This window comes from Pleurodeles waltl, chromosome 7 (genome assembly GCF_031143425.1).
Source record: "Pleurodeles waltl isolate 20211129_DDA chromosome 7, aPleWal1.hap1.20221129, whole genome shotgun sequence".
Taxonomy (NCBI): domain Eukaryota; kingdom Metazoa; phylum Chordata; class Amphibia; order Caudata; family Salamandridae; genus Pleurodeles; species Pleurodeles waltl.
The window spans coordinates 176,198,359-176,211,619 of NC_090446.1; the positions used below are offsets into that span (position 1 = coordinate 176,198,359).

The 13,261-nt window shown below is 40.7% G+C and overlaps 1 protein-coding gene across 1 annotated transcript in view; it reads right to left on the reverse strand.

The window, feature by feature from the left end:
• Positions 1–208: 208 nt before the first annotated feature.
• LOC138303923 (WAP four-disulfide core domain protein 5-like) overlaps positions 209–13,261 on the reverse strand; it is a 29,067-nt gene continuing 16,014 nt past the window's right edge. The window contains exons 3-4 of the mRNA XM_069243493.1: positions 4,222–4,362; positions 209–562 (exon numbers count right to left, since the gene is read on the reverse strand). Of these exons, the coding sequence (XP_069099594.1) occupies positions 552–562; positions 4,222–4,362 (152 nt within the window). The 3' untranslated portion in view covers positions 209–551. The remainder of the gene's footprint in view (positions 563–4,221; positions 4,363–13,261) is intronic.

Here is a 13,261-nt window from a genome sequence, read left to right on the forward strand (position 1 = left end):
TGCAATTGTTTTTATACTCTATCCATCTTTTGCACAGGATTGATGTGACCAAGAGAATTCATCTTATTTAGGAATTACTGTAGAGACCAATAAGACTATTACCTTGTGGGTTCTGCCTTTTCCCCTCCAAGGTCCTCCAATATAATGAGGCATTCCTAGCTTCTTGCAGAGGAAATCTAAGATTTTATTGAAGACAATGAAGCCAGTATAATATGCAAATTCTTTTATTACTGGTTGCATCACAAGCAATAGAAAATGGTGCGAACATTATGATGTCACAGCTTATGGCTATAAGAAGCATCCTCATCCATCAACCTACTACCTTAGTGCGGGTGACACTATTACTCGAGAAAGATGAATTTAAATCTGTCCGTTTGAAGTAGGAAAGAAGATGATGGTGGAGGATGTCCTTCTTGGGGAGTAACCAGCTGATGAGTCCATCAATTAAGTTTAACGCATAGGTTAAAACCTATGGTGACCATGTACAACCAGGTAGATGATGAAGAAAACAACTTGGAGGAGCCCGAGGTCACAGGGTGAAAATATGTAACTTACACAGAACCTGCAAAAGAAAAAGCACATATTGGGAAAAGGTAAAATCACTTAAGGCAAAGCAATATTAATTAATATTAATAATGTGCAAAGGATCATCCCTCCAATAATTCAAACCACCCAAACAAGGGAATTATGGGAGCGATATTATTCTCCCCACATTCACCCTCATTATGAGATGGTCGGAATATAGTTATGAGCCACTGAGGATAGGAGCCTCTGTTTGTGGTTTGTACATTTCCATAAAAATCCAGCAGCTCCAAGTTATACCCCACGGATGGGGAATAACTACACTGACTGTGGAATACACAGTTCTTAACAGTCCAGTTTTCCGTGGCCAAATGTGCCGCCATTTCCCACCTGCTTCATGCAGCCAGAAAATGTCAGCTCATAAACCCACTAGGACACAACTAGGGTTCGGGTTTGGAGGGGTCAGGTCAAGGTAAAGACCACAGTGGAGCATTGTCTGCTCCACTGTGTTTCTCAGAGCAGAGTGAGAGAAGAAGGCATGAAGCCTGGGGCACAGCCATTGGTTCTGTGAGCAGAACTAGACATTGACTATTCAATTGTATACAATGTAGAAACAAGCTTTACCTATCGTTCCTTCAAGTTATGGAGAGGTGCATATCTATTTCTAGGAAGAAATACTCTAAAAAATGGAACTGCATTTTGTCGATACATATTAAATCCGAAGTACAGACTGTGCAATTGTTGGGGTGTAGTTTTTTTATTCAAATCTACGTGAACTGCTTGCAAAATGATGTGTAATGAAGCTGCATAGAAAACGTGACAGACTAATATTAGCATATGCGTTTGGAATGTGCCCACAGGGAGTGGCCACCAATGTATACGATGATTAATTAAATTGATTAATAATGAATTATTAATGTACTAATGTATGATTCTGTTGTAGCATTAAGAGTTATATGTTAAGGTTTTAAAATTAATCATTAGGCCTTGTTAACATGGGTCTGGGCCTAGCTGCCTGGTCCCATATTAAATGTGTTTTTCTAACGTGCAATGTGCTGTCTTGCTGAAGGACATCAAACTGTACTTTTCCAGAAGCTAGAGATGTGTGTGTAACCGTAGTAAATTCTTTCTCATGAGACCCGACTTGCTCTAGGAGACATTTTTGCTGAATGCAACAGTGTAATTCGCAACAGGTACAAGGTCGCCCAAACTGGTAAAGACAATGGAGCTACTGACTGAAACGAGGAGTGTAACTTTTCCTACCGTTGAAGACGTAAATCACAGGAGCCAATAAATTGCATGAGAACTGTTTTAAGTGAAAAATTCTAGTAAGGTGATCAACGGACTATTGGATAGAGATAATGATACACCAAATACTGACCAATTGGAAATGAGAGACTTGTCTGGCAAATTCAATTTAACGACGTGTCATAAGGAGAAATCAGCCATTGCGTGCCTTTATCCTGCCAATCTTCCTCAGCCATTTTCGTGTCTCTTACTGAGACATTAGAGGGACACTCTTAGGGCCAGATGTAGCAAAGACTTTGCGACTCGCAAACGACGAAAATCGCCGTTTGCGACTCGCAAATGCGTCTTTGCTATGTTGGAATGCATTTTGCGAGTCGGAACCGACTCGCAAAATGCATTTCTGAGTCGCAAATAGGAAGGGGTGTTCCCTTCCTATTTGCGAGTCGCAATGGTATGCATTTTCATTTGCGACCGCGATTGCGGTCGCAAATGAAAGCGCAGTTACCATCCACTTGAAGTGGATGGTAACCAGGCGCAAACGGGAAGGGGTCCCCATGGGACCCCTTCCCCTTTGTGTCTGGCACAAAATATAATTTTTCAGGGCAGGCAGTGGTCCAATGGACCACTACCTGCCCTGAAAAATACCGAAACTAAAGGTTTCGGGTTTTTTTTCAAAGTGCAGCTCGTTTTCCTTAAAGGAAAACGGGTTGCACTTTGAAAAAAAAAACTGCTTTATTTAAAAGCAGTCACGGACATGGTGGTCTGCTGTTCCCAGCAGGTCACCATCCCCGTGAGTGCCTTGAATCGCTATGGGGTCACAAATTGCGACCCACCTCATTAATATTAATGAGGTGGGTCTTTGCGACCCCATTGCGACTCGCAGAAGGTGTCTGAGACACCTTTCTGCATTCCAAATTGCGAGTTGCAATTTGCGAGTCGCTGGGACTCGCAAATTGCAAGTCGCAATTTGGAAGATTGCTACATCTGGCCCTTAGTGTTGCTCTGATATTCTGACTTATGTCCTTGCTATTGATACTTTAAACCATCCTCACTTTGTCTTGCCCGATATTTACTTCTCCTCCTTATGAGGGAAGTATTCCTACTTTCCCTATTCTGTCGAGACTTTGCTGTTCTATCCTGGCTGATGGGGAATCGACTGTTGTCCTGAGGACGAAGACTAATTCTGTATGCTGATCCATTACGGAGGGTAACTATATGATGATGAAATTGTAATTTTCTGTTTGCCTTTTCTTTCTAGGTACCAACTGCTCTTTTGATAGAGACCATAGTTAGATGTTTTCTAAATTTGTGTTACAAAATTGTTTTGCATGAAGCCCAACATGCCGATGCTAATCAGAGGTTAGATAAGAAGTCCACTAAAACAAATGCAGATAGACAAATGACTGAATCTTTGCTTTGTTGAATCACGTGCTAACGATACTCTGCTAAAGTTGATTCATGTTGACGTCGTGCTTTGTTCTAATGTTCATGATCTTTGCTTTGCTTAAGTCATTCAAGTTGCCACATTGTGACACTGTTAATGTGTTTTCTGGTATTGAGACTAATAAACCTGCTAGTAGAGTGTAACCAATAGGGAATAAATATCATAAATGTTACTAAACTAGTGTGGTTATTCATGGCTGAAAGGTCATGTGTTTCAATTCCTTTTGACGCAATTAACAAATTTGATTGATTTGTTATTGTGAATATTGATGAGGTTATTGCTCTAGTGATTGAAATGCGGAATAGATATCTCGTCTTAAGGTGTCTTCAATCAGGGTCAAAAGGTTCATTGGCCTAAAACGAGTCCCCGTGTAAGTAAAGTACCTAGGTCGGGACGCGTTATCACAATCTGCTGCTATTTTCAGCTCTGTAGGAATACGGACAATATTTACGTACAGTGGAACATACATGCAGAACTGCTCAGAGAAGGTTACTGAGTTTAGTTTTCATTTCAGTTTGGTCAATTCACACCGCGACTTCTGATTCCTAATCCATGGACCTTCAAAGCATTAACCCAATTGTGGGTCCATTGTGAGTAGGGCTGAGTGGAATCCTCATGGGGGAGGAGGGATACCACCTTTTACAAGTTTTACCAACTGCGGTAATGCACCAGGTAAAACCAACTGCAGTTTACGCACACAAAATATGCACAGGCAGCAAGCAAGGAATATAAAGTTTTGTGGCGAGCATAAAATGTGTGCTGAAAAGGTTGTGTGCTCATGGTAAACCTGTGGAATACAACAAAGTAAAATACGAGCCTGGAATCATTTTCCAAATTTTGGCAACTTGTGATGTCCGGTAACCAGGGAAAGTCACCAGCCGGAATGGTTTTCTCCTGGCTCGGAATGACAGGTTGTGTCATAAGAGGGTCCTTTGTCTCAATGTGGTCTCAATGCCTCCTTCACATGCTTAAGACTTTGGGAGCCGGAGCCTCTGCCGTGTTCTCACCTGGTTCAGGCGGGACGCACTGCCTTTCGCACTGGTGATCACAGCACTTCATTTTCCCATCGCAGTCAGCGTCGCTCTTGCACTTGTGCGGCTCCCTAATCGCGCACCTCAGTGGGTTGAATGGGCAGGAACCAGGTTTCTCTGCAAGAAAGGAGTCCCATTGAAGAATGCTGGCGAGTGGGGGAGTTTAGCTTTGTTTCAATATAACATTTTTTACCAGTAAATATGCAGGTTAACTAAAACTAATAGTACGGGGTTAGAATTCAATCTTATTAAAGGTTCCACTGAGAATCTCATGTAGGGTTGTTGAGATCAGTAGAGTAAGAAAGAATCAGTTTGTGAACTACTGAGGAAAGCAGCACTCACTGCACATGCAGCGTTACATATGGAAAAGCGGGTGAAAACTGAGCTTACTCACATTTGTCTGCCTGACAATAAGCAGAGGTGACACCATCTTTTGTCACAGCTTTCTGATGCTTTATTATGGCATTGCCACATTACAGATTCACTATTAATACTCTATTAAATTAGCAGTGCCATTTTAGATATATCTGGGCTCGGGCATGACGTATTTTTGGCCCCTTGTTGAGAACATACTTGAATTTCGTTACACAGTTTATGATAACTCATCTCACATAATGGCAAATATAACTGAATTATTCATTAAACTTAAATAAACTGTGTCACACAATGATGAAGAAAACAACTTGGAGGAGCCCGAGGTCACAGGGTGAAAATATGTAACTTACACAGAACCTGCAAAAGAAAAAGCACATATTGGGAAAAGGTAAAATCACTTAAGGCAAAGCAATATTAATTAATATTAATAATGTGCAAAGGATCATCCCTCCAATAATTCAAACCACCCAAAAAAGGGAATTATGGGAGCGATATTATTCTCCCCACATTCACCCTCATTATGAGATGGTCGGAATATAGTTATGAGCCACTGTGGATAGGAGCCTCTGTTTGTGGTTTGTACATTTCCATAAAAATCCAGCAGCTCCAAGTTATACCCCACGGATGGGGAATAACTACACTGACTGTGGAATACACAGTTCTTAACAGTCCAGTTTTCCGTGGCCAAATGTGCCGCCATTTCCCACCTGCTTCATGCAGCCAGAAAATGTCAGCTCATAAACCCACTAGGACACAACTAGGGTTCGGGTTTGGAGGGGTCAGGTCAAGGTAAAGACCACAGTGGAGCATTGTCTGCTCCACTGTGTTTCTCAGAGCAGAGTAAGAGAAGGAGGCATGAAGCATGGGGCACAGCCATTGGTTCTGTGAGCAGAACTAGACATTGACTATTCAATTGCATACAATGTAGAAACAAGCTTTACCTATCGTTCTTTCAAGTTATGGAGAGGTGCATATCTATTACTACGAAGAAATACTCTAAAAAATGGAACTGCATTTTGTCGATACATATTAAATTCGAATACAGGGTTGGTTCCTTCAAACTGAGAACAGTTGGACCCCAGAATGCACAAGATATAAGAATCAGTATGTCGTTTTAGGAGCAAAAAAAGGAGCATTCAATTGCTTCACATACTTGGTGTTTTTATACACATAAATTATATATTGCCTCATTACTTTATTATCAATGACGTGTAATTAAGAAGAAAAAAAATAATTAAATGCATTGTGTTTTGTCACTGATGACGCCTTCCATCTCAGTAAAACTATTTAAATAGTAATTGAATTGTGTTTACTTACTTGTAGTATTACAAATCTGTTTGATTTCCAAAGAATGTTGTCCTTCTCATAACATAAGTCATTCATAATGTCAGTCAGTCAGTCAGTCAAAATAACTTTATTCGGCGATAAGCCACAAAAGTAAACATGCATACATAAGAATCATCATAAAATGCAGTACTTATAACGTTCATTAAAATGAATCTATTAAATCTAGGTTTGCCACCCAAGCTTGCTAAAACAGTAAAAAATAAGTGCTTATAAAAACATATATAACAATATAACAATATAGTAAAAAGGACAGTGCCTAATTTCTCTTAATAAATGATCACGTTACCAATTCATATCGATTTCTAATAGTAATAGCGGATTTGATAAAACTGAGAATAGAAATACAAATTTGTTTGGTTAAGAGGCTTTGGATGCCAATCAGTCCTTCTTTGTAGGAAGAAGTGTGCAAATTATGCAAAATGGGTAATAAAAAGGATTTCCTAGGAGCCGAGTAAAGTTTACAAAATAAAATAAAATGGCAAGTACTTTGTTTTGAAAAGTTATCACAAGGGCATGGAGGTAGTGTTTTTTCCCACACACATTTTATCGGAAACGCCACTCTAAAATGGATCAGATTAAATCTAAAAGATACAAGTAAAGAATATAAAGAAGGGGTCGGGAACCAAACAAAATAAGGTTCTAACGAGTCTGATGATAAAATTTGTGTATATGAATTAAAAGAGCTTAATTTCTCTGCCGTTTGGTATCTAAGATTCATGACATACTCTTTATGTCGAAGTTTAACAATTTCTTTCGCATTAACTGGCATAAGCTCTGGTTTAAAATACATGAACTCCAAATCCAAATTTCGGAAGCCTTTGTGAACAAAGTTTAGCCATGGAATTTTGTTACAGTTTGATAATGAGAGACAATCTTTTACACAATCATGTGTTAAGGTAGCCACCGGATTTGACCATACTTTTATCCATAGCAAGAGTGGGGCAATATCTATCAAATCTGTAATATAGTGAATTCCTAATTCCTCATGGCATAAAATGTTCGCTATGTTCTTAGGTACCATAAGTAGCCGATGAAGGAATTTATTCTCTGCAAGCTGCAAAACATTTGGACTAGTATATCCCCAAAGGCCACCCCCATACATCGCCGCAGAGACACATTTAAAATTGTAAAGCGTGAGGATCTGGTGAGCCGGTCTATGCCCTAATCTACGGGCAAAGCGAAAAATTGCCTCAACATTTCTTATCAATTGTTGAAGCTTAAAATTCAGATGGAATTTCCAAGACAGAGTGGAACTTAAATACAGACCTAGATAACAAAAGTCTTTTACCTTTGTCAGGGTATTCCCCCCCATTCTAAAACATCTGGTACGAGTATTTTTAGGGCCGCAAATCATGACATGTGATTTTTTAAAATTAACTTCCAAATCCAGCTCTCGTGTGTGTGTTAAAAAAAGATCCAAGAGAGTCTGTAGACCATTGGCTGTGCGGGCGATTAAAACAGCATCATCTGCATATAATAAAATTGGCAATTGTCTAGAACTCATCCTTGGAAAATCCTTACCATTTTTAACCAAACAATTGTGCAAGCCATTTATGTACAATAAAAACAGGAAGGTGCCAGTGTACATCCCTGTCTAACACCTCGAGTAGAAGCAAGAGGATGCGACCTTTCACCATGTTGACCAAACTGGATTAAAATATGAAGGTCGGAATATAAGCGTTTGATCAAAATTAGCAAATCTTGCTCAATCCCCATTTTATCCATTATAACCCACAATTTTGCTCTGTTTACCATATCAAATGCACTAGACAGGTCTATGAATGCTAAATGGATAGATTCCCTTTTGGCAATTACATATTTACTGAGGATGAGATGTAAATTTAGGGCCTGGTCCACTGTACCTAGTCCAGGCCTAAACCCATATTGAGTTGGCGATAAAATGTTTGACCTTGCAACCCAATCCTCAAGCCGGGTCAGGATGACACTCCCCAGAATCTTTGCAGTAGAGTCTATTAAGGAAATGGGTCTATAACAAAAGGGGTCAAGCCTGTTACCCTTTTTGAAAATTGGAACAATAATTGCCGTTAACCATGAAGAGGGAATAACACTATGAATAGCACTGTTCAGAACATTTGTAATTAGTGGAACCCACAGATCAGGTAAAGATTTAAATAGATCAACCGGTATCCCATCAGGGCCAGGGGCTTTCCTTAGTTTCATTTTAGTTATTGCTGCACTAATCTCGTGTGCCTCAAGTAAGATGGCGCTCTTAACTGGATTTGAAGTAGCCAAACGTGGGAGGCCACATCCCTCCTCTCCATCATTGGGATTATCTGCAGATTGAAATACGGATGAAAAGTGGTCTACCCAAACCCCCTCTGGTATCAAACAGTCATCTTCCCTGTTTTCCTTTCCTAAAAAATATGGGTGATTAACCACCTTCCAAAATTGAGAAGGATCCCGTAGTTCTGTCGCTGCCATAAGATCTTCCCAAGCACTAGTGCGTACTTCATTCTTTCTTTCTTCTAGGGCTAATTTATATCGGCCCCTGGCCTGCTTAATTAAATCCTGATTACGTGGAATGGTTTTAATCGCTAACTTTAGATCTCTATGGGCAGCCGTACAAGCAGAATTAAACCACCGTTGAGGTTTTGCGCCTTTAGGATGTTGGACACACAACAATGCCTGGGAAATAGCACAACTTAAAGATTCAAAGGCATTCATAAGGTGGAGTGGGGTGGGTTGCAGGGACAAGCAAGTGTTTATATCAGCCTTATTTTGAGTGATAAGATTCGTATGAAAAGTGTTAGAGTTTACTCTCTCCCACCTTATACGAGGGCCGGAATTTCTTTTAAACACCTCTTTCCCTTTATGTGCAATCCTAGGTAATGTTACCCTAGTTTTAAAGGATAGTTTTATGCTCAAGGGGTTATGATCACTAGCACAATGAGAATCAATTTTAAAATCCACTATTGAACATGAAAGTGAAGAGTTAATCAGGATAAAATCAATAACGCTACCGTTAATACTTCCAGTATAAGTGGGTATTTCTCTTGTCTGACTGTTTGCAATATCCCTTGCAAAGACAAGATCAAATTTATAAATAAGAGTGTTCAAGGCATTTCCTAAATTAGAATGAGTAAAATGAGTGAGTGACTCTCTGCCTTCTGTTGCGGTGCCACATAAATGAGGTAATTCATACTTACATAACTGAACATTAAAATCACCAACCCAAATCGTGTCAAATTCCCTATCCTGGAGTTTCCCGGCTGAGTCTAATTGGTCTATAAGCTCTTCAAGAATTCCTGACAAAGCCGCACTTGGAATGTTATTATAAAAGTTTAAAAGTACAATATCTTTCCGTCCGGATATTGATAATAAAACTACCAGAAAAAAAGCAGAAGACCAAATCAATGAACCCTCAATATTTGGGAGTAATAATGACACAAGTATCAAAAGTCCACCACTTGCTCTGCCTGCTCTAGATGGAGTAGCTGGCTGAGATACAGAATAGTATCCGTCTAAAAAGAAGGGTGTCGTAAGCCAAGTTTCTTGAAGACAAATAATGTCAAATGTGGATATAAATTCCAGCCATTCCAAATTGTCAACTTTAGAACGCAACCCAGCGATGTTCCAACTAATTAAAGATAACAGTGCGTTACTCTGCTGGGGCTTTTTCCTATACTCCTCGATTATGGCCGTATCTGTTGTAAGATGTGGAAAGCTAACTAACTCATCAGGCCCTATGGATGATTGCAAAAGTGTACACACTCCCATCAGCTCTGGTTCCTGTAGATATTCATTTGAGAGCCCCAATCTCTCCGATTGTCAATCTATTGCATCGAGGGAAGAGTGATTTTGAGTAGCCCCAAAGTCAGAAATGGAGTTCTGTACAGGTACTTTTGTTAAAATATTTTTACCATAAGAAACCCTCATAGGAGGAAGTGATAACGTGGGCGGCTTGTACAAAAAGCTTAATGGATAGACTTTAATTCCACCTTCCCCTTTTGGACTCGATGGTAGAGACGCCAACAGACGATTAACACAATGAGAATTTGCAAAATTAATCACTATGCAATCACCTTCATATGCTTTTTTGGATAGGCCTAACCACTTCACCCTTCTAGCCATAATTATTCTATTATTTAAACCATCTTGATGTCTAAGCTTTTGGCTCATCCAATGTTCACATTTCCTTATTAGCGCATGAGTATCTTCCTTCTGAACGCAATCAAGAGGTGGAACATTTGCTAAAACTAAAACATATGGCAAGCTATCCGGAGGGAGCTGTAGAACCTCCTTTGTGCTAGTAAAAGATCTAGATTTAAAAACAGCTTCAGGTCTCAGTAAGTCAATCGCTCCACCACCCAGAGAAGACCGGGAATCAGTTAATAAGTCATCATGGGGATTGCAGATCGGTATGCGATGAGACGGGAGTTGGTTGCAGTTCATTAGACGGTTAGCCTGCTGAGAAGCAGTAAAATCAGACACCAAATTCGGAGTAAGAGGAATGGAGTTTAAACTAGATATTGGAGTAAGCTGCCGAGGCAGATGTTTAAAAATAGTTTCTTGTAACTGCTCGAATTTGGAATCAATGAGTAGTATTAGCTTCTCCTCTAAAGCCGAAAAAAAGGTTTGAGGATTAAGTCTATGTTGGTCGAATGAATGTCTCTTGGCATCCTACAATCTGAGCCTGGATCGCCCAGTGTTGAAGTTTCCTTTGGAAGAGAGTCGGCCGGGATATCCGTTGGTGTGAAAGTGCGTTCCTTGACCTTCGTTGGATATTTGAGTAACTTACTACACTTACGGGATCCTCCAGCTTTCCTTTTTTTTGGAGGAGGGGGAGTATCAGCTAAGTAATCGTTGTTCGCTATGTTAGACGGCTGTAAAGAATGCGAAGCATTAACGTCATCTTCAGGCAGGGGCAAAATAAACTCACGGGAAACAATTGGAGAGACAGCAGACTGTGCATAAGTTGTAGGTTCTAAAGAAGATCTTTGAGTCAAATTGTTTGCCACCCCAATTCTTTCTTCCACTTGGACAATTTCAGTCTCAATGGCCCCTATAACTGAAGATAAGTAACTAGTTATTGATGATTGAACGGGCATAGCGTGTACTCCATCGGCCCCAGGTGTGGTGGTCTTTCTTTTACCCATCGTCTTACAAGTAATAAAACACCAATCTGAGCCAATAAAATAAAATGCAGGGAAATGCAGGAAAGTAGTGACAGTATGAAATAGCAATTAGATAAATGGACTGCTTCCTTAGCGGATTTTACTTAAATATCAATTTACTTAGGGCCTCCGAGCCGTGAAAAACCAACTACGAGGAGACAATCACAGAGAAGAAAAAAAGAGCGATACCTCTTGAAGCTGAAAAAGCCTGATCCAGAAGTCCCAAGTAAATTCTCAGGGGGGTGGCCCAGCCCAGCCTCTTCCGGGCGCTGACGGGCAAAGGACGGGCCCGCCCTTGGCCCGGGCTTCGCCCGGGCGCCACCCGCGCGCGTCCCGCAACAGCGGGGGCGCGATTCAGAGTTAAAGGGCTCCTGCCCTGATGATCGACTCTGCCCCGCCTCCTCCTCCTCGAACAACGCGCTTCCCGCGACAGCGGGAGCGCGATTCAGAGTTAAAGGGCTCCTGCCCTGATGATCGCCTCTGCCCCGCCTCCTCCTCCTCGAACAACGCGCTTCCCATAATGAAATTATGAACTAATTGATGAATTATGTGTGTAAGAACATTTGGTGAAAATATTTATTGTGTAGCAACTGAAGGATGACATTTGTTACAAAAAACTATGTTATAATAAACTGGGAAGGCCCTGTGAGTGAGTCATTTGCTGGTATCAAGACACCCCTATAGTAAATAATAGTCTGGGCAAATAGGTATAAGTAGGTATTTGTTTAAGACAAGTGTTACGCCCTTCGCTCATTTGACACCTGAACTTATCTACATGCTCTTTCACTCAGAAACAGGCACGCTAGCAACAGTCCATAAAGGTCTGGATGAAAATGTTCCCTTGGATTGAAGGTTTTTGCTGGTCTTTGTCTCCTGAGGCCCCAGACAAATGTGTGGAGATGCTCGCACAAAAGTCGGGCTATGTGCTGGCATTAAGTACAGACTGTGCAATTGTTGGGGTGTAGTTTTCTTTATTCAAATCTACGTGAACTGCTTGCAAAATGATGTGTAATGAAGCTGCATAGAAAACGTGACAGACTAATATTAGCATATGCGTTTGGAATGTACCCACAGGGAGTGGCCACCAATGTATACGATGATTAATTAAATTGATTAATAATGAATTATTAAAGTACTAATGTATGATTCTGTTTTAGCATTAAGAGTTATATGTTAAGGTTTTAAAATTAATCATTAGGCCTTGTTAACATGGGTCTGGGCCTAGCTGCCTGGTCCCATATTAAATGTGTTTTTCTAACGTGCAATGTGCTGTCTTGCTGAAGGACATCAAACTGTACTTTTCCAGAAGCTAGAGATGTGTGTGTAACCGTAGTAAATTCTTTCTCATGAGACCCGACTTGCTCTAGGAGACATTTTTGCTGAATGCAACAGTGTAATTCGCAACAGGTACAAGGTCGCCCAAACTGGTAAAGACAATGGAGCTACTGACTGAAACGAGGAGTGTAACTTTTCCTACCTGACATTCTACCCGTTGAAGATGTAAATCACGGGAGCCAATAAACTGCATGAGAACTGTTTTAAGTGAAAAATTCTAGTAAGGTGATCAACGGACTATTGGATAGAGATAATGATGCACCAAATACTGACCAATTGGAAATTAGAGACTTGTCTGGCAAATTCAATTTAACGACGTGTCATAAGGAGAAATCAGCCATTGCGTGCCTTTATCCTGCCAATCTTACTCAGCCATTTTCGTGTCTCTTACTGAGACATTAGAGGGACACTCTTAGGGCCAGATGTAGCAAAGACTTTACGACACACAAACGGCGAAAATCGCCGTTTGCGAGTCGCAAATGCGTCTTTGCTATGTTGGAATGCATTTTGCGAGTCGGAACCGACTCGCAAAATGCATTTCTGAGTCGCAAATAGGAAGGGGTGTTCCCTTCCTATTTGCGAGTCGAAATGGTATGCATTTTCATTTGCGACCGCGATTGCGGTCGCAAATGAAAGCGCAGTTACCATCCACTTGAAGTGGATGGTAACCCAGGCGCAAACGGGTCTGGCACAACATATAATTTTTCAGGGCAGGCAGTGGTCCAATGGACCACTGCCTGCCCTGAAAAATACCGAAACTAAAGGTTTTTTTTTTTTTTCAAAGTGCAGCTTGTTTTCCTTTAAGGAAAACAGGTTGCACTTTG